General features: G+C 38.5%; 1 protein-coding gene across 2 annotated transcripts in view; it reads right to left on the bottom strand.

Moving 5' to 3' along the window:
• The window catches only part of PLA2G12B (phospholipase A2 group XIIB), a 25,218-nt gene extending 2,591 nt beyond the window's left edge, over window positions 1-22,627 (bottom strand). The window contains exons 1-3 of one of the 2 annotated variants that reach the window (XM_004426991.3): window positions 22,316-22,627; window positions 8,357-8,445; window positions 5,211-5,376 (exon numbers count right to left, since the gene is read on the bottom strand). In XM_004426991.3, coding sequence (XP_004427048.1) covers window positions 5,211-5,376; window positions 8,357-8,445; window positions 22,316-22,526 — 466 coding nt within the window. In that variant the 5' untranslated portion in view covers window positions 22,527-22,627. The remainder of the gene's footprint in view (window positions 1-5,210; window positions 5,377-8,356; window positions 8,446-22,315) is intronic. The other variant, XM_014784881.2, reaches the window with a different exon arrangement.

Here is a 22,627-nt window from a genome sequence, read left to right as displayed (position 1 = left end):
GGTTAAATTTATTCCTAGGTATTTTATTCTTTTTGATGCAGTTGTAAATGGGACTGTTGTCTTAATTTCTCTTTCCGGTAGTTCATTATTAGTGTATAGAAACGCAACAGATTTTTGTGTATTGATTTTGTATTCTACAACTTTACTAAATTTATTTATTAGTTCTAACAGTTTTTTGGTGGAGTCTTTAGGGTTTCTCTATATAATATATCATCTGCAAATAGTGCCAGTTTTACTTCTTCTTTTCTGATTTGGATGCCATTTATTTTATTTTCTTGCCTAATTGCTTGGCTAGGACTTCCAATATTATGTTAAATAAAAGTGATGAGAGTGGGCATCCTTGTCTTGTTCCTGATCTTACAGGAAAAGCTTTCAGCTTTTAACCATTGAGTATGATATTAGCTGTGAGCTTGTCATATATGGCCTTTATTATGTTGAGGTACATTCACTCTATACTCACTTTGTTGAGAGTTTTTATCATAAAAGGATGTTGAATTTTGTCAAATGATTTCTGTGTATCTATTCAGATGATCATATGATTTTTATCCTTTATTTTGTTAATGTGATGTATCACATTGGTTGATTTGCTGATGTTGAACCATCCTTGCATTCCTAGAATAAATCCCACTTGATCATGGTGTATCATCCTTTTAATGTATTGTTGAATTCAGTTTGCTAATATTTTGTTGAGGATTTTTGCATCTATGTTCATCAGGGATATTGGCCTGTAATTTTCTTTTCTTGTGGTTTCCTTGTGTGGTTTTGGTATCAGGGTAATGCTAGCTTCAATAAATGAGTTTGGAAGTGTTCCCTCCTCTTCTATTTTTTTTGGAAGAGTTTGAGAAGGATTGGTATTAATTCTTCTTTCAATGTTGAAGCCATTTAAATGGCTGATTAATTATTCTTTAAATGTTGAAGCCACTTTAAAAAGGAAGCCATCTGGTCCTGGACTTTTGTTTTTTGGGAGGTTTGTTGATGGCTGATTCAATCTCCTAACTAGTAATTGGTCTGTTCAGATTTTCTATTTCTTCATGATTCAGTCTTGGTAGGTTGTATGTTTCTAGGAATTTACCTATTTCTTCTACATTGTCCAATTTGTTGGCATATAAATGTTCATAGTAGTCTCTTATGATACTTTGTATTTCTGTGGTATTAGTTATAATGTCTCCTTTTTCATTTCTGATTATATTTACGAGTCCACTCTCTTTTTTTCCTAGTGGGTCTATCTAAGGGTTTGTCTATTTTGTTTATCTTTTCAAAGAACCAGCTCTTAGTTTCATTGCTCTTTTCTGTTATCTTTTTAGTCTTTCTCATTTATTTCTGCTCTGATCTTTGTTATTTCCTTTCTTCTACTAACTTTGGGCTACTTTGGGCTTTGTTTGCTTTTCTTTTTCTAGTTCCTTGAGGTGTAAAGTTGGGTTGTTTATTTGAGATCTTTCTTATTTCTTGATGTAGGCATTTATTGCTATGAACTTCCCTCTTAGAACTGCTTTTGCTGCATCTCTTAAGTTTTAGTATGTTGTATTTCCATTTTCATTTATTTCAAGGTATTTTTTTGTTTCTCTTTTGATTATTTCTTGACCCATTAGTTGTTCAATAGCATGTTGTTTAATCTCAACATCACTTTCACCACTTTTATTCAGTATTGTACTAGAAGTTCTAACCAAGGCAATTGGCAATAGAAAGAAATAAAAGGCATCCAAACTAGGAAGGAAGACAATATGCAGATTACATTACTTTGTGTATAGAAAAGCCTAAGGAATCCACTAAACATCTATTAGAAGTAATAAATGACTTCAGCAATGTTGTAGGATAAAAGATCAGGATAAAATATACAAAAATTAATGGTATTTCTATACATTATCAGTGAATGATCTGAAAATAAAATTAAGAAAACAACTCCATTTACAATAGCATCAAAAAGAATAAAATACTTAGGAATAAATTATACAAAAGAGGTGTAAGACTTGTGCTCTGAAAACTATAAAACATTGTTGAAAAAAATTAAAGAAGACCCAAATAAATGGAAAGACATTCGTGTTCACTGATCAGAAAATATAATTTTGTTAAGACAGCAATACTCCTTAAATTGACGTACAGATTCAACAAAAGCCCTATCAAAATTCCAACTGCCATTTCTTAAAGAAATTTACCTGCTGAACCTGAAATTCATATGGAAATGTAATGGATCCAGAATATCCAAAACAATCTTGAAAAAGGAGAACAAAGTTGAAAGACACTTCCTAATTTCAAAATTTACTACAAAACTACGGGAATAAAAACAGTGTGATAGTGGCATAGATCAATGGAATAGAATTGGCAGTCTAGAAATAAACACTGCATTTATGGTCAATTCATTTCTGACAAGGGTGCAAAGACAATTTAATGTGGGAAAGACTAGTCTTTTTCAACAAGTGGTGCAGGAACAACTGGATACCCACATACAAAAGGATGAAGTTGGACCCCTTTCTTACACCATACACAAAAACTAACTAAAAATGGATCATATGAGGAAAAACAAAACTCTAAGAAGAAAATAAAGGAGTAAATCTGTGTGACCTTGGGTTAGGCAAAACCTTCTTACATACGACACCAAAAGTACAAGCAACAAAAGAAAAAAATAAATAAATTGGACTTAATCAAAATGTAAAACTTCTGAGCTGCAAATTATATCATCAAGAAAGTGAAAAAACAACCCACAAAAATGAGAGAAAGTATTTTCAAATCATATATCTGACAAAGGGCTTGCGTCCAGAATATGTAAAGAACTCTTATGACTCAATAATAAAAAGGTGACCCAATTAAAAAAGGGGCAAAAGATCTGAATAGACATTTCTCTAAAGCAGATATTTAATGGCCAATAAGCACAGAAAAAGATGCTCAATATCATTAGTAATCAGAGAAATGCAAATCAAAACCACAATGAGATATCCCTCCACGCCCACTAGGGTCTATAATAAAAAAGATATTAACAAGTGTTGGTAAGGATGTGGAGAAACTGGAACCTTAGTACATTGCTGGTGAGAATGTGAAATGGTGTAGCTGTTTTGGAAAACAGTTTATCATAAAATTACCATAAAACCCAGAAATTCCCCTCCTAGATATATACTCAAGAGAAATGAAAACATATGTCTCCACAAAAACTTGTACATAAATGTTCATACCAGAATTATTCAGAATAGCCAAAAAATGGAAACAACCCAAATATCCATCAATTGAGGAATGGATAAATAAAATGTTATATCCATACAATGTAATATTATTTAGTAATAAAAAGGGATGAAATACTGATACATGCTACAACATGGATGAACTTTGCTAATTGAAAGAAGCCAGTCACAGAAGACCACATATTTTATGATTCTATTTATGTGAAATGTCCAGAATAGGCAAATCTATAGAGGTAGAAAGCAGATTAGTGGTTGCCTAGAGCTGGGCAGGGGAAGGATGGGGTGGGACCACTAACGGCTATGGGGTTTCTTCCTGGAGTAGTGAAAATATTCTCAAATTGTTTATGGAACTGATTGCATAACTCTGTGAACACATTAAGAAAGCATTTAAATGGTTGAATTGTATAGTACGTGAGTTATATCTCAATAAAGCTATTTCAACAATAACAAAAAAAATGAATGATCAGAGTGTTCCAAGCAGAGGGTACTGAAGAGGCAGAAAGATATGGGCTATCAACCAAGTAGTTTGAAATGTAGTAGGAGAGTAGTCAGGAGAGAAATCAGCAATAAGCAAGATGATGCTAGAGAGGTAGGGTAGGGCTGAATCAGAAAGGGCTTTGTATGTCATACTAAGGAGTTTGGATGTAATCCTAAGGAAGAAGAACCTATGAGAGGTAGGCTAGGGCTGAATCAGAAAGAGCTTTGTATGTCATATGAAGGAGTTTGGATTTAATCCTAAGGAAGAAGAACCTATCAAAGGACTTACACAGAGATAACCAGATTTGTGTAGTATAAAAATATATCTGGTCTCTATGGTGCAAATAGATTGGATGGGACCTAGAGATTGGGTTAATTTGCAGTAACCAGGCAAGTGGTATATCAAAGAGATATTTAGGAGAAAAAATCAATAGGACATTGCTTGGAGGAAGTAATGTGACCTGACCCTGCATTATTAGCAGCAAGCACTTTTTCCCCTTTTGTAGGTACAGATAAAGTGATACTCCCTTTTACAGAGCCTAATTAATTATTCATATTTTCAAGCCCTCACACATTCACTTTAGGACTACACTCTGGACACTGATCTATGAACAAGATCCAAAATTCTTTCTACTGTTGACTTTCTCAGTGGCATGGGGCCAGCTCTTTATAAGCCTGAGTTTCAAACTTCATCATTTGAAAATATATAATGCTAATACCTGGGTATAATGTTCTGGCTTCAGAAACTAAAGGATTAAAACTTTTCCTAAGGTAAATTAGGAAAAAGAAATTATAGAATCAGCGCTAGAAATTGGGTAGCTAAACAGTTGTTTAAAAATAGTTATCCTGGGGCCGGCCCCGTGGCTTAGAGGTTAAGTGCGTGCGCTCTGCTGCTGGGGACCCGGGTTCGGATCCCGGGCACGTACTGATGTACCGCTTGTCAGGCCATGGTGTGGCAGCGTCCCACATAAAGTGGAGGAAGATGGACACGGCTCTTAGCCCAGGGCCAGTCTTCCTCAGCGAAAAAAAAAAAAAAGAGGAGGATTGGCATGGATGTTAGCTCAGGGCTGATCTTCCTCACACACACAAAAAATAGTTATCCTCAAGTTTACATAGACCTTTACACAAAAAGATAGGTTTTCAAAAATTCTTTCCCTGACTGAGAACAAAATAAGAAAAAAAGGGCTTAAACCAAACCAAATGGTCTTATAGAGAATAACTGCTGATATGGAAAATTATTTAACAGTGGAATGGATAACTAAAGCCAGTTGGGCAACTCTTTCTCCGGTCTTAAAGGATAGATTTTCATATCTGTGGGAAGGCTTTGGTGTGGCCCTGTCCATCAGGAGTGGTGCCAGCAGCTCCTGGGCAGAACAGCAAGAACTTTAGTGAAGGAGTGCCCAGAATCTTCCTTGGCCCTTTCTTGCATTGGTCACAGCATTCTGTAAAGAATGTTCAGTGAGCTCTGATGGTCTCTTTGAGCCAAGGGAGTCTGGTTACATTTCTGTGTGAAAATAAGAACAAGAATCCCTGCTCACAAGTAGATGCCCTACAGATACCTACCTTCCACATTAGAGACAAAGCCCAGACTCCGCTTCAGGTCAGAGCAGATAGAGTGGAGACACCATCGGAATTTTGCATCACAACGATACTTGTTGGCACCGCAAGTATCGTAACAGACATCCAGCTGGTTGCAGCACTTGGTCATTGCTGGAATGCCCAAGTCCATCTGGGGAAAAGTGAAGCAAGAAAAGAGAAGGAAGAAAATGCCACATTTAGACCAAGGACCTTGCCCACTTTGTTATTAACTAGCCAGTTCTCAAATTCCTGTTATATGTTCAGATCAATTCAGAAACACCAGTGACTGGAGAGAATACGTCAGGTTAACAGACACAGGAGGCTAAATTTCAATCACAGTTTAGTTATTAGTTTAATAACTCTGAATGATCTATTTTTCTTCTTTTTATTTTAGATTTTAGTAATTTTCAAATTCACAGGCCACTACGGTGAAGAAAATAGAGATCAGAAAGTTAATCAAGAGGGCAATGCTTCGAGACTTCCAAATTTGAGTAAACCTACATTATGTGAGATTCTGTTTGAGCAAAGGATTCCAAGGCTCAGTATGAAAAATTAAGCCTCAGTTCATCAAGAGGTCACCAGCATTTATCAGGGACCCGTCCCGTACAGCACTGTTTTAAGGTGTGTGTATGTGTCTGTATGTGTCGGGGAGCAGAGTGGGGTATAGAACGCATAGTTCCTGACCACAAGGGGACTATGGTCAAATGACAATATCCAACACACACATATTTATTAAGCATCCCATAAACAATTGTAAGTGTTGTGGCATAAGCGAAGTTCATAGAATGCCACACACAGAGTTAGCAAACAGGAATTTTTTTGAGAGGGTTATTAGAGATGAGGGTAGACTTGGGGTATAGCAGGTAAAGCAAAGAAATAATGAGCAAACCATATGTGAGCAGGTCAGTTAGTTTGTTTAGTCTTTCAAGGGTCTTAGCAGGGTAAAATATATATACATATATATACCTAATTTTTTTTAAATTAGGGAGAAATGCAAGTTAATGAATGGCTTTGACTTCCAAAGTTACTAGTTAGATTTGATAAAGAAAGGAAGGGACATGATGCAAGGAGTGATTAAACAGGAGTAATCATTCTGTGGTATATAAAATAGATTGGAATGGGGTGAGTCTAGACGTGGGTAGAGCATCTTGGAATCTTTTGCAGTTCTTCTGATAATATACCCTTGGACTTGGGTGGAAGCTGTCAACATCTGGTTTCAGGGTATGGGTGGGGAAGGATAAGTCAGCTCCCATAGATTCCTTCCTCTTAGCTCTCCTTCAGTGTTCCCCTATTTGAACTTCTACTCCAAGGCCACCTAAAGCAGAATATGGACTTTGGCCGTTTAAAATGCTCTTTTAGGCAAAAAAACACATATTTACATTAAGAGATAATTTAACTCATTAGATTAGGCAAAGTCGTGGACTCTGAAATTCTGGGTAAATTCCCATCATCTGATATCTGAAGTAATCTACTTGGTTTGTACTTCACCCCTAAAACTAAAAATACATCACAACAGAGGTAACTGAGAATCAATGAGTATAGTGGCTCTCATTCAATTCAACTAAATTGTAAATTCTTGAACTAGTTCTAAACGATATATGTACCAGTAAACAAAGTGACATCACTCCGCAAATAGGGTGCATACCACTTCCATAGCTACTAAATTGATAACAAGTAAAATATATTAGCCAAAAGCATGTGATTTTTCTGATAAATATATACATTTGAAAGGATTGTCTTTCTTCTGTGTCCATATGCATAGTATTGACGATTATGGACAAGGCTGGGCAGACAGCTGTGCAGGTTGTGCAATGCACAAGAGCATCAATATCTAAAGTGGCACCTTCCACAAGAATCATAGATTTATATATTTATTTAGAAAAATGTCTAGCCAACTGCAGTCAAACTTCCTTTTCTAACAAAATTTCCTTTTCTAACAATTTTCTTTTTCTGACAATTAAGATAAATTTCTGACAAATGGAAGAAAACTGTCTTGAAGAAAGGGAACCTTTTTCCAATTTGCACAAAATACCACATGGGTAACCAAGATTTTAGTTAGAAGAATATACTTTATGCTGCTTGGAAAATTATTACAAAGTAAAATCTTTTGAATCATCAGAAAAGTGAAGTTTAGCCTGATTAAGACACAATTCAAAATCATAGTTTAGATATGAAATCCCTCTACCTACGTTTTACATAAAACCTGTTTTCTAAAGTGAAAAGAGTAAAAGGGCCTTAAAAGGTGTTAAAAGAAATTAATTTATTATTTGTTTTTAGAGGAGGCTGATAGTTTGAGAAATTGCCAGCAGTGTGACAATAAACGTTTAGCCAGCAGCTAGCAGGTGTGTGGGGTGTGTGTGTGTGTGTGTGTGTGTGTGTGTTTGCAGATTTTTATGATATTAATACTCCAAACATAGCTGATCTGATGCTACAGACGTGAATTCTACAGCTTGCAAAAGTCCTGACAATATAACAATCAGTTCTCACTTGTCAGTACCAGCTGGCTCCAGCACATCACTGGAAAGTCTCAGTAATTTAAATAAGTTGAATTTGTCAGATCTATTTCAAATAAATAAGTTGAATTTGTCAGATCTATTTCAAACTAAGTTATGTTTGATCCCTTAAGGCTCAGCTGATATTTGCCATGGCGACTTCAAAGGTTACAACGCAAGGGCTTATCAGAGGGACAGCTGCCTCTGAGAAAAGGAAATCAGATACTTTCTTTGAAAATTATCTCCCTTCCTCCATATCCAATTTAAAAAAACTTAATTATAGGGACCAGCCCGGTGGCATAGTGGTTGGGTTCACGTGCTCCACTTTGGCGCCCAGGGTTCGCAGGTTTGAATCCTGGGCACAGACTAACGCACTGCTCAAGCCATGCTGTGGCAGGCATCCCACATACAAAACAGAGGAAGATGGGCACAGATGTTAGCTTAGAGCCAATCTTCCTCAGCAAAAAGAAGAAGATTGGCAACAGATGTTAACTCAGGGCCGATCTTCCTCACCAAAAAATAAAAAAACAATTATATTGCTCAATTATATTCCATAAGTGATCACTTCCATCAGTAATAACTCTTGGATTGGTCTTAGTTAAAACCAATCAACTAAGAAATAATGGTGGTGGTACATACACTTCCTGGTACCTTGAGACCCAGGAAATGGGAGCTGCAGCCGTTCGGTTCCTGAGGCTTGTAGCCAGGTCTGGGCATTGGTGCCTTTCCTAGCAAGAGAAAGAGAGAAAAGAAGCCGGAAGAAATATTTAGAAATTAAGCATTTGGGAACATTTATCAAATAAAAGTTATCTAAAAGCATATTAGTATTTCCTTCAAAAGTCATTGTTCCTCACCAGATAGTCACATCCAAATTAGGTGGTGATGATGTAATGAGGATGATGATTATGATGTCATAAAAGAGTAATAACCTTCAGATCAGTTTTGCATTTTTCTCCTAATCTCAAAAAATCTTATGAGCATTTACTTACTAACAATTCTAACATTTAAGTGCATGGCCTTGAAGATAAGGTCTATGGCGAAACCAAACCAAAACTCAAGTTGTCTTACTCCTCGATCCACTGTAAGACCATATACCATGCACAGAAAAGGGAGAACACTACCTGATCAGACACTTAGGGAAGCAGAATTGTAACAGTACCACAAATAGTTTTCAGAATAACTGGAAGGAAATTTTGCAAGATTCCATAAATGTAGAGAAAGCATTATTGACCCAAGGGTAAAGAAAACACCTCTCTGCAATATTTTAGACATTTGTATCATAGAACTAAGCAGAAACTATCTGAAAAGCTTTGAATTTCTTGGTTTCTCTTACATAGCTTTTGAGTTACTTTATGATCTTGCAAATGTGTAGAGAGAAGCTTTGTCAGTTGTATCAATGGCAGTCATGATAGATGAAGATAACCTTGACCTGAGATGACCTCAGGACAGTCATCTGCAGTGAGTATTTTTATCCCATTATCCAGATAAGGAAAATCTGTTTAAGGAGTTGCATGACCGGCCTAAGTCAGTAAGCAGAAGAAGCTGGATATAAATCCAGATTTCCTGTTTGTGTCCAAAGCCCATGTGCTTTCATCACATTCCTTTGCCTCTTTTTAGGAGAAGGTCTTCCTTTATGTCCTTCAATAGAGTGTTATAATTTTCTCCATACATTTATTATATCTCCTACATACTGTATTATTCAGATGCTTAAACAAGATAGGACATCTCATAAAAATCCACAATTAAGGATCATAAGGCTGGTACGGTAAATCGGCACTTTTCTGGAACCCAGGCTGCTTCTAGCTTTCTGCTCTACCAGCCCTAGAATATAGCCCTGGCTCTCACAGTCTAAGATGGAGCTTCAGCCAACACATCCATATTACAAAGCAGCAGGATGGAAGGAGGTAGAAGTGTCACAGCCTCTCTCTTCAATAAACGCACTCCAGCATGTTACTCACATTACTTCCTCTTACTTCCCTTTGGCCAGATCTTAATCAAATGGCAACACCTATTTGCAAAGCTGGGCTAGGAAATGAAGCTTTTATTCAATAGAGGCAGCCGTGGGCCCAGCTTAAAGTTGGGAGGAGTGGCTTATTACTGTGGAAAACAGAGGAGATTAGGGGACAAAAAGCAGTCTCTGCCACAGTCTGTTCGGGTATTTGTTGCTGTGGTACAACGTGTATAAGATGGTGGTTCAAGAGGGTCCCCAATGATCCCTGTCTCCTGGTGTTCATACCCTGGTGTATTGTCTCAGGGTTGGCCTTTGTGACCAGTAGAATATGGCAGAAGTGGAGATGTTGGTTCCAAGATGAGATAATGAAAGACTACAACATCTGTCTTGGGCTTACACACACGCGCTCTCTCGCTCGCTCTTTCTTTCTCTCATCCTCTTTCATCACTTACTCTGGGAGCCATGTTGCAAACAGCCCCGTGGAAATGTCCAGTTGGCAAAGAACTAAAGCCTCCTGCTAACAGCCACATAAGTTTTGGCAGGAGATCCTCTGGCTTCAGTCAAATCTTCAGAGACTGTAGCATCAGCTGGCAGCATGACTACAGCTTTCTGAGAAACTCAGAGCCAGAACTACCCAGCAGAGCCACTCTAGGTTTCCTGACCCTCAGAAACTGTGTGATATAATAAAGGTTTGTCGTTTGGGGTGACTTTTTACTCAGCAACACATAACTTTTGCAGTTGACATTGTGATTTGGATCTCTTTTTTCATTACATTTTTTTCTATGACACTTTTATTGAGATATAATTCACATATTATACATTCACCAATTTGATGTGTATAATTCAATGGGTTTTAGCATATTCACAGAGTTGTGTGACCATTACCACAATTTAATTTTAGAACATTTTTATCGTCCCAAAAAGAAACCCCATACCCATTAGCAGTCATTCTCCATCTCCCCCTCCCCTAGCCCTAGACAACCACTAATCGACTTTCTGTCTCTATAAGCTTGCCTGTTTTGGACATTTCACATAAATGAAATCATACAATATGTGGCCTTTGGTGTCTGGTTCCTTTCACTTAGCATAATGTTTTCAAGGTTCATCCATGTTGTGGTATATGTCACTACTTCGTTTCTTTTTATTGCCAAAAAATATGATGGACATTTGGGTTGTTTCTACTTTTTGGCTATTATGAATAATTCTGCTACAAATATTTGTATACAGGTTTTTGTGTGGATAATATGTTTTCATTTCTCTGTAGGAGTAGAATTGCAGGGTCATATGGTAATTCTGTTCAACATTTTGAGGCACTGTCAGACTGTTTTCCAAAGTGGTGGCACAATTTCACATTTCCACCAGCAGTGTAGGAGGGTACCAATTTCTCCACATCCTCACCAACGCTTGTTATTATCTATCTTTTTGATTATAGTCATCCTAGTGGGTGTGAAGTAGTATCTCATAGTAGTTTTGATCTGCATTTCCCTAATGACTAATTATGTTGAATATCTTTTCATGTACTTACTGGCCGTTCACATATCTGCTTTGGGAAAATGTCTATTTAAGTCTTTGTGCATTTTATAATTGGTTTTTTTTTATAGTTGATTTGTAAGAGTTCTTTATATATTCTAGATACAAATGCCTAGTCAGATATATGATTTGCAAATGTTTTCTCCCATTTTGTGGCTAATTTTTTCATGTTCTTGATGGTATTCTTTGGATAACAAAAGTTTTGGATTTTGATGAAGTATAATTTATCCATTTTCTTTTTTTTTGTTAAGGTGAAATTCACATAACATAAAATTAACCACCTTAAAATGTACAAGTCAGTGGCATTCAGTACATTCATAATGCTATGCAACCATTATCTCTACTTCCAAAACATTTTCATCACCCTCCAAAGGAGGCCACAGGCCCATAAAGCAGTCACTCTCCATTCTCCCTTCCTTCTAACCTCTGACAACCACTCATCTGCTTTCTGTCTCTAGGGATTTACCTATTCTGGATATTTAAATAAATGGAATCATACAATATGTAACACTTTATGACTGCCTTCTTTCACTTAACATAATGTTTCACAGTTCATCTGTGTTGTAGCATGTATCAGTACCTCATTCCTTTTTATGGCTGAATAATATTCCATTCTCTGGTTATACCACAGTTTGTTTATTCATCTATCCATTGATGGACATTTTGGTTGTTTCCATCTTTTGGCTATTGTGAAGAGTGCTGCTATGAACAATTGTGTACAAGTATTTGTTTGAATGTCTGTTTTCAATTCTTTTGGGTATATATACCTAAGGAGGGGAATTGCTGGGTCATATAGTAATTCTATGTTTAACTTTTTGAGGAACCATCAACCTGTTTTCTTCAGCAGCTGCACCATTTTACATTCTACCAGCAATTCTTAAGGGTTTCAATTTCTCCATATCCTCATGGTTTTATTACAATTTATCTAGATGTGGATTGTATATGCTTATCCTGCTTGGAACAATCTGAAGATTTGGGTTTCTTTCACCTTTGGAGAATTCACAGCCATTGTCTGATTATTTTATTTCTCTCATTCTCTCTAGTTTCTCTTTCTGGGCCTCTTATCACTGAATGGGGAATCTTTTTAATCCTGTCCTTCATATATCTTAACCTCTCTGTCATGTTTTCCTTCTTTTTCTTTCTCTCTGTGTAATTTTGACTAGCTTCATCAAATCTATTTTCCATTTAACTAATTCTCTTTAGGTTGACTAATCTGACATGTAACCCATCCACAAAGTTCTTTCTTTCAATAACTATAACTTTCATTTCTTGTAATTCTATTTGATTCTTCTTTTAAATCTGTGTATTCATTTTCATTGAGTTCTACCTTTTTAAACTATGTTTTCTAGTCCTTCTTTTATTTCTTTAATAATTTCAAATGTTCTTGTTGTATTATTTTATTATCGCCAGTCCTTGGGAGGCTAAGTCTTTCATTTTTTAATGTCTACAGACTCTCCCTCCTGGTGGATTATTTTTTCACATGGTGTGTGATTTTTTAGTAAGAGCTCATCTTCAGAAGGGTTTGGTTTTTTAAAGGAATTCCTGTCATGTACTACAGAGTAGTTCCTCAATTGCTTTTTTTGTTTCTTTTTGGTGAGGAAGATTAGCCCTCAGCTAACATCCGTTGCCAATCCGTCTCTTTTTTTTTTATTTTGCTGAGGAAGATTGGCCCTGGGCTAACATCCATGCCCATCTTCCTCTACTTTATATGTGGGACGCCTGCCACAGCATGGCTTGACGAGCTGTGCATAGGTCTGTGCCCAGGATCTGAACCTGCGAACCCCAGAGCTGCTGAAGCAGAGTGCACGGACTTAACTACTACGCCACTGGGCCGGCCCTCCTCAATTGCTTTTGCTTGGCTCTAAGAATTTCAAAATACTTGAGACACCAGTATTTATGTTAATTTCTCAGCTTGGGATACTCACACCAGGCCAATAGTAGAGTCATGCATCACTTAACGACAAGGATACGCTCTGAGAAATGCGTCGTTAGGCAATTTCCTCATCGTGCAAACATCTTAGAGTGTACTTACACAAATCTAGATGGTATAGCCTACTATGCACCTAGGCTATATGGTACTGATCTTAGTCTTATGGGACCACTGTCTATATGTGGTCTGTCATTGACCAAAACATCATTATGTGGCGCATGATTGTATAAATGCAGATCCCTCACCTATGCATAGAAGATGGTTGAGGTAGTGATTTTTCAGTGGGTGTTCTTTCTTCCTCCTTCAAGCCCCAGCCCCAGGTGGATGGAAAGCATCCTTGCTACTTCCTTGGAATACTGGGTAGAGGTTTTCTAATGCCTTTTAAATAGACGGGGCAGCTCCTCAGGCTCTAAGTTTTATGCAGACTATTCAGTTCCAACTTCCCAATTCTTACAGGTGAAAGTTATTTTTCTTCCTTTTGTATGAGCATTAAAACCCATTCCACAGCCCCTAGAGTCTATATGTGTTCCAAACTGAAAATCCCAAGGGTAGGCAGCATCAGCTCCTACTCACCACTTTGGTTTTGCATTTCCTCTTCATTTCTGGAACTTTATTTCATTTTAGCTTGAGTGTGTATTTTTTTCCCCCAAAGCCCCAGTAGATAGTTGTATGTCATAGTTGCACAGCCTTCTAGTTGCTGTATGTGGGACGCGACCTCAACATGGCCAGAGAAGCAGTGCGTCAGTGCGCGCCCGGGATCCGAACCCGGGCCGCCAGCAGCGGAGCGTGCGCACTTAACCGCTAAGCCACGGGGCCGGCCCTGAGTGTGTATTTTTTTAATGTGTTATTTTCACCCAATGTTTCTTGTTATTTGTAATGGAGAAGTACTGTACTTGTTCACAGTCTGCCAGCCCACCAGCAATCCCTGCATTACTTTTCAAAGGTCTTGAGAAATATCACTTACTCTACTAACCTGCCGTGTGTGTGTGTTTGTGCATGTGTGTGTGTGAGTGTGTCAGAAGCACTAGGAGTGAGGAAATGGGTAAAGTGTATTAAATAATATTAGTAATCAAATTACACATATGAAAATAGTCACACTGGGCCATACAATTAAATGTGTATTCTCTTTTGAGGTGAGATTATGGTGATGTTATTTTTTCTTTGAATTGTTCTTTTATAAATGTTCTACATATACTAGCTTTATAGAAATCAGGAAAAAATTTTACTGAAGAAACATATGTCTAAATTTGGTAGTGAAACTTATGTTCTTAATAATTTTGCTGATACACGGCTTTTGTGGCAGACTCAGTGCCAGTTTCCTGGGTTACCCTCTGCCTTTTTTGCAGATTGATAAGTCACAGAAGATAAAACTCTGATATCTCAGTTTGAAATATAATGGAACACCAACTATAAACACTTCCTCCCTGGCCTACTGATGAAGATTATTTTTATTGTATTCAATATTTTATGATAGTCACAGAAATTCTGTTTAGGAATGAATCTTGAAGTAAAATTCTGAGAAAAAAGGTGATTGAGTCTAAACAATGTACTATATCCTCAAATTATAGTTTGGTAGTTTTGAGTTATGTTGAGTCTTTACCGTTTGACATTTTGAGTTTAGGCATCAATAATGTACTATGTCCACAAATTAATTTATTTTCTGATTTTGGCTATTTATAGGAGTGGGAGACTGACAACTTGATCCTCTAGTTCAGGGATTGGCAAATGATGACCCAAGTCCAACCTATTGCCTGTTTTCCTAGAGTCTGCCAGCTCAATATGGTTTTTATATTTTTTAATGGGGAATAAAGGCAAAATAAGAATAATGGTTTATGACATGTGAAATTCAAATTTTAGTGTCCATAACAAAGTTTTGTTGGAACACAGTAACACTCATTTATTACATATTAGCTATGGCTGCTTTCACAGAAAAACTAGCAGAATGTTGTTATAATCTTGATGTGAGGATGGTTTTCTCAGCACAACAAAAAATTCAGAAGCCGTTAAGACTGATACACTTGATCTTACGAAAATTAAAAACCTCTGAATAAAGTGAAATACCACAAAACACAATACTTAAAAGACAAGTGAGGCAGATTTAGGAGGAGAGTTAGCCATGAAACCCAAGAGTTCTACCCACAGGCGTGTACACTGCCTCCTGGGCCCAACATTTTTCCTCTCTCAAATTTGTCACTGAAAAGCACAGTAAAAACTTTGGGGCTTTGTTACCCAGGTCAAGGGCTAAGTCTTCCCTAGAGGGTGTGTCTACTCTCCCCGTCCAGCGGGTTCCTGCAGAAGAAGCTCTGTGCTCCACTGGAGTCTACTAAGGAGTCAGAGTACTGTATGGGAAACGTACATCCTGCTTACTTCCAGAAACATTAAAATACAACATGAGTAACACATCAAGGGAACAAGGCAGAACTGTGACAATTTTACTCTATTTAGTCGCTAAGATTAAGTTACTGCAATAAACTCTATTTAGTCACTAAGATTAAGTTACAGCGTGAGGTAAGGTGACCAACTTGTCCTGGTTTGCCTGTAACTGTCCCTATTTTAGTACTGAAAGTCCCATGTCCCAAGAAGCCCACCCTTCCCTCAGTCCCCAGCAAATCTGGACAGCAGGTCACCCTAGCTCAAGAACAATGGTTGCCTCTAAGCCAGTAGCTGTTTTCTTTTTTCAGGCTGTGGATCCGCTTAAGAATCTGATGAAGGCTGTGAATTCTTTCCCTGGAAAAATATACAAACTCACAGGTTCATAAAATTTTGTTCTAAGATTTCACACAGATAAAAAGTTCTCTTGACAGAATGGCTATAATCACCAAGACAAAAAATAACAAATGTTGGAGAGGATGTGGAGAAAAGGGAACCTTCATTTGCTGCTGGTAGGAATGCAAACTGGTGCAGCCACTATGGAAAATAGTATGGAGTTTCCTCAAAAAATTAAAAATAGAAATACCTTATGATCCAGCTATCCCACTTCTGGATATTTATCCAAAGAACTTGAAATCAACAATCCAAAGAGGCTTATGCACCCCTATGTTCATTGCAGCATTATTCACTATAGCCAAGAAGTGGAAGCAACCCAAGTATCCATCCACAGATGATTGGATAAAGAAGATGTGTTATATATATATATACAATGGAATACTACTCAGGCATAAAAAAAAGACAAAATTGTCCCATTTGCAACAACATGGATGGACCTGGAGGGTATTATGTTAAGAGAAATAAGCCAGACACAGAAAGACAAAAGCTGTATGACTTCACTCATATGTGGAATATAAATTAATATATGGACAGAGAGAACAGTTTGGTGGTTACTGGGGGAAGGGAGTTGGGGGGGAGGGCACAAGGGGTGAAGGGGCGCATTTATATGGTGACTGACAAATAATAATGTACAACTGGAATCTCACAATGTTATAAACTATTATGACATCAGTTTGAAAAAAAGGTCTCTTGACAAAAAGAAGACTGATATATAAAGATATCTTTTTTTTCCTAGAATTAAACCCAAGAAGAAATTCATCATGAGGTCCTTTTATCAAAGTGTGACAGTATGCACTATTTGCAGATGACCTGATTTTATACATAGAAAACCCTAAAGAATCCACCAGAAAACTTTTAGAAGTAATAAACGAATATGGTAAAGTTGCAGGATACAAAATCAACATACAAAAATCAGTTGCATTTCTATACACTAACAATGAAGTAGCAGAAAGAGAAATTAAGAATACAATCCCATTTACAATTGCAACAAAAAGGATAAAATACCTAGGAATAAACTTAACCAAAGAGGTGAAAGATCTGTACACCAAAAACTATAAAACATTGCTGAAAGAAATTGAAGAAGACACAAAGAAATGGAAAGATATTCCATGCTCTTGGATTGGAAGAATTAACATAGTTAAGATGTCCATACTTCCTAAAGCAATCTATAGATTCAATGCAATCCCTATCAAAGTTCCAACAACATTTTTCATAGAAATAGAACAAAGAATCCTAAAATTTATGCGGAACAACAAAAGACCCCAAATAGCTAAAGGAATCCTGAGAAAAAAGAACAAAGCTGGAGGTATCACACTCCCTGATTTCAAAATATACTACAAAGCTATAGTAACCAAAGCAGCATGGTACTGGCACAAAAACAGACACACAGATCAATGGAATAGAATCGAAAGCCCAGAAATAAACCCACACATCTATGGACAGCTAATCTTCGACAAAGGAGCCAAGAACATACAATGGAGAAATGAAAGTCTCTTCAACAAATGGTGTTGGGAAAACTGGATAGCCACATGCAAAGAAATGAAAGTAGACCCTTACCTTACACCATACACAAAAATTAACTCCAAGTGGATTAAAGACTTGAATGTAAGACCTGAAACTATGAAACTTCTAGAAGAAAACATAGGCAGTACGCTCTTCGACATCGGTCTTAGCAACATATTTTCAAGCACCATGTCTGACCAGGCAAGAGAAACAATAGAAAAAATAAACAAATGGGATTACATCAAACTAAACAGCTTCTGCACAGCAAAGGAAACCATCAACAAAACGAAAAGACAACCGAACAATTGGGAGAAGATATTTGCAAACCATATATCTGATAAGGGCTTAATCTCCAAAATATATAAAGAACTCATGCATCTCAACAACAAAAAACTAACAACCCAATTAAAAAATGGGCAAAAGACCTGAACAGACATTTCTCCAAAGAAGATATACAGATGGCCAACAGACACATGAAAAGATGTTCTAAATCATTAACTATCAGGGAAATGCAAATCAAAACTACAATGAGATATCACCTGACGCCCGTCAGAATGGCTATAATTAACAAGACAGGAAACAACATGTGTTGGAGAGGATGTGGAGAGAAGGCAACTCTCATACACTGCTGGTGGGAGTGCAAACTGGTGCAGCCACTATGGAAAACAGTATGGAGATTCCTCAAAAAATCAAGGATAGAACTACCATATGATCCAGCTATTCCACTGTTGGGTATTTATCCAAAGAACTTGAAAACACCAGTGCGTAAAGATACATGCACCCCTGTGTTCATTCCAGCATTATTCACAATAGCCAAGACTTGGAAGCAACCTAAGTGCCCATCAAGGGACGAATGGATAAAGAAGATGTGGTATATATACACAATGGAATACTACTCAGCCATAAGAAACGATGAAATCCAGCCATTTGTGACAACATGGACAGACATTGAGGGTATTACGCAAAGTGAAATAAGTCAGAGGGAGAAGGTCAAATACCGTATGATTTCCTTCATTAAGTAGTAGATAATAACAACAATAAACACATAGAGACAGAGATTGGATTGGTGGTTATCAGAGGGGAAGGGGGGAGGGAGGAGGGTGAAAGGGATAATTTGGCACATGTGTGTGGTGATGGGTTGTAATTAGTATTTGGGTGGTGAACATGATGTAATCTAGGCAGAAATAGAAGTATAATGATGTACACCTGAAATTTATACAATGTTATAAACCAATGTTATTGCAATAAACAAAAAATTTAAAAAAAATAATGTGAGAGTATGAACAATATCTTCAATCATGATTTTTTTTCCTGAGGAAGATTGGCCCTGGGCTAACATCCGTGCCCATCTTCCTCCACTTTATATGGGACACCGCCTCAGCATGGCCTGACAAGTGGCTTGTCAGTCCGCACCTGGGATCGAACCTGTGAACCCCAAGCTGCTGAAGCAGAGCACACGAACCTAACCACTATGCCACTGGGCCGGCCCCAATCATGATTTTTAAGACACAGAAATTCTGCTCCAGAAACTTCCTCCAGAGACCTTCATAAAGGCACAGAACGCTTAAATCATCATTCGATGATTTCTTCCAGAAGCTGGGACGGTGTTATCCAGCCACTGGGATTTCTGTGTTTTTAAATTTTATGTTGAAAGAGAACAGGCAGAATTGGAATGCATAGTTAACCTGTTCACCAGACTGTCTTTCTCATAAAACTTGTAAAATTTGTTTGGTACCTGCCATTCTCCATACATAGCACTAGTTCTTTACATATATTATCTTTAATTCTTACCACAACCTTGCAAGGTAGGTATTATCAACACTACAAACATTAGGAAACAAAGGTTGAGAGAGTTAGGTAACTTGCCCAAGGTCACCAGCAATGGGATTCCCCGCCCTCTCGATTCAAACCCATGACTTTTCCATTACTAGTATTTCTCAAAGTCTGGTTCAAGGACCACCTGTGCAGTCCCAGGGTCCTACCACAGACCTACAGAATCAGAATCTCTGGGGGTGGGAGTGGGAATCTTGTTCACATCAGTGCAGACTCCTTATTCCAGTTGTGCTGTGTATGCTATTGATCGTGCTGAATCTCATTATTTTTCTAGCTTGGTCCTTTGACAAGTACAGATTTTGTGTGTTGATATGAAAACAAATTGCTATAAGAAGAGTGGAAAGCAATGTTGACACGCTGTTGTAGGCTACCAGGATACAAACATACCTCTCCCTGCCTGAACAACCTGTTGGCTGAAGTTCTCCAAGAATGACCTCTTAAACAGTGCTTCATACCTTGGCTGCACTTTGTAATCACCTGAGAAACGTTAGTGAGACGTCTGGGTCCAATCCATGAGATTCTGATTTAATTGATTTGGGCAGCAGGAGTTTTTTTAAAGCCTCCTCAGATGATTCTAAGTGCAGGGCCTAGGTAGAGAACCACTGTTTTAAGTAGTGGTAAGTACCTATCAAATAGAAATTTTTTCTCATAAAGTAATTGTTGCTGAATTGTTCCTTCTGGCAAAAGATTGCAGCCTTTAAAGCAGTTTTCTTCTCAAAGTCTGGTCCCAGGACCAGGAGCATCAGGACCACCTGGGAACTCTTAGAAATGAAATTCTCTGGCCCCACCCCAGCCCTACAGAATCAAAATAAGGGGGGTGGGGGGCCAGCAGTCTGTTGAAACAAGCTCTCCAGGGAATTCTAAGCACCGGTGAGTTTGAGAACCACTGCTTTAAAGTGAGAAGAGAAGCACTGTGCGAGAGAAGTATATCACAAAGCAAACTGAAAAAGAACAGAGACCGAGTTAATTATTAGGTGTTATCTGTTAGAAAGACTACTTGATTCACAATCAACTTGAGAAGATATTTTGTACTGTTTGAGCACAGCCTCCAGGTTCTCACTCTGCTGGGTTCCAAAGGTAACAGGCTTACCCCCCTATTTCCTAAGTATTTTTCAGGCCCCTCCTTGAATAGGTTCTGTTTTGCAGAGTGGTGGAGTTATTTGCCTTCCTGCAATCTCTCTGTTGACTATTCCCATCCCCCACCAGTGGCTGCTGACATCAACCCTGCCCATGTAGAGGCTTGCAACCCAAATCTGCTGAAATCTTTTAATGTTATTTTGGTAGAGAAGGAAGAGGAGGGTTTGATTCTTGTTTTCCTAAAAAATTCCTGCTGTTATCGTGTGTTGCCTCTAGGAAGTAAAATAGCAGCTGCGTTGATCAAATATCTGAAGGGAGTTAAGCCTTTTTCTGCCCCATCTAGGTGAGCACAGTCCAGGGACAAGGCATCTCTGACAAAGACACGGCATGGTGTCCAATGGGTCCGAGCATAGAGAAGGGTTTTCACCTATGGAATCTTCACAGAGAAGATGAAGCTTCCTTTTATCACTGTATCCCTATATGGTTGAAATGTCTGTGGCAAAACTTTTGGTGCTGGAGGAATGTTAAAACCATTGTCTCCTTGTCACTCTCTGTTTAGAAGGAAGTGATTTCCCCTGCTCGAAGGTAAAAAAGGAGTGAGAGAGACCGATTGGGTGAGTTCAGCAAGTAAGTAGCTTTTTTGGGTCTCTCTTGAAGCTGAGTTTTATCTGTTGGGTGTTTAGAGAAAATATTTCTCCAATGTTTTCCTGCTAGGCTAAACTGACTCGCCATTTTCATCTCTAATCCCGTGACGAAACATTTGATAAACTAAACTGTAAAATTAATGCTATATGTGGGGCTGGCCTGATGGCGTAGTGATTAAGTTCATGCACTCCAATGTCGCCCAGGGTTCACGGGTTCAGATCCCAGGCGTGGACCTACACACAGCTTATCAAGCCATGCTGTGGCAGGCATCCTATATATAAAGTAGAGGAAGATGGGCACAGATGTTAGCCCAGGGCCAATCTTCCTCAGCAAAAAGAAGAAGATTGGTAACAGATGTTAGCTCAGGGCTAATCTTCCTCACACACACAAAAATATATTAGTGCTATATGAGATTGTATATGCTTTCAAAAACATGTTCATTCATATTTGAAGTTATCCCCTGCCTCCCAGCTGTGAGGTCCAGGGCTCTGCATTCTGCTCCCACTATGTTGACTTCCGTTGCAGAGCTTTGGAGGAACTGGCCCCAGCGCTCCTCTTTGGCAGCCAGACATGTATTCTGGCACCCAGGTACCCTCTTTACAACTCACGCAAAGTACTGCGCTTACCCATTCACAATTCTACATCTGTCACCAGGCCTGAGGAACAGTCCCAGGCCTGCTCAGGCTATGATTCCTAGTGGGCAGAGACAACCCTTCCCATCCCCTGAAGGCCCGCCATTGCTGGTCGAGGCAGCAGCAGCGGGGACAGCTCTCTTGGGAGAGTCAGGCAAATTGACGCCCATCAGAGACTTATGGGCTGGAAGGAAGGCATGAACTGCATTAGGGGGAAAGGACAATCCATTTTCAAGCTTAGCACTGAGGGACTGAGGAAGCTGTTTTACCTCCTGGCAGAATTTTCTCTGAATGTTCAGCTTCAGTTTTCACCCCTACGAATGCCTCACAAAGACCTCACATATTCTTTCCCCCACCCGTGCTGCCTTTTCCTAGGTACGTGCCTCACAGCAAACTCATTCAAGTGGCCCCAGGAACAAATCTTGAAAAGCTTCTTAGAGTAGGTTTGCCAGATAAGATACAGGAAGCCCAGGGCAATTTGTATTTTAGATAAACAACCAATAATTTGTCAGTATAAGTGTGTCCCAAATATTTCAAATATATTAACAAATAATTTGTTGTTTATTTGAAATTCAGATTTCACTGGGTGTCTTCTTTTTATTTGCTGAATCTGGCAATCCTACCTAAGAGGTAGATGACAGAAAAAAGCACATGACAGATTGTGACCTTGCTCCGGCTGTTCACAGGTCCACCAGTAATAGTTTTTACAGGAAGAGAAACACTGCACTCACCGTATCGGCACCTGTACTGACAGACTCCATTTTTCCCTCCCAGCAGCTCCAGAAACGAGTCAAAGTAGCTGTTGACAGATTCAAAGCTGCCCCGGATGTGCCGTAGGCCCCAGTCTGAATAGGACTCCTCTGCGTCAGGGCTGGTGTCACTCTGAGCCAGGCCACCCCTCAGGCTGAGCCACAAAATCAAGAAGCCAGTAGCCAGCTTCATCCTGCAGCCCAGTAGGCACTGAGGTCTTTCCTCAAATCTCAGCCAGTGTCCCAGGAGGTCCAGGTACAAAGCCCACTGGCCAAATGTCAGGGAGGACTGGG

This window comes from Ceratotherium simum, chromosome 6 (genome assembly GCF_057802395.1).
Source record: "Ceratotherium simum simum isolate JZ-2026a chromosome 6, ASM5780239v1, whole genome shotgun sequence".
Classification (NCBI taxonomy): Eukaryota; Metazoa; Chordata; class Mammalia; order Perissodactyla; family Rhinocerotidae; genus Ceratotherium; species Ceratotherium simum.
This window is presented reverse-complemented; position numbering and strand designations above follow the sequence as displayed.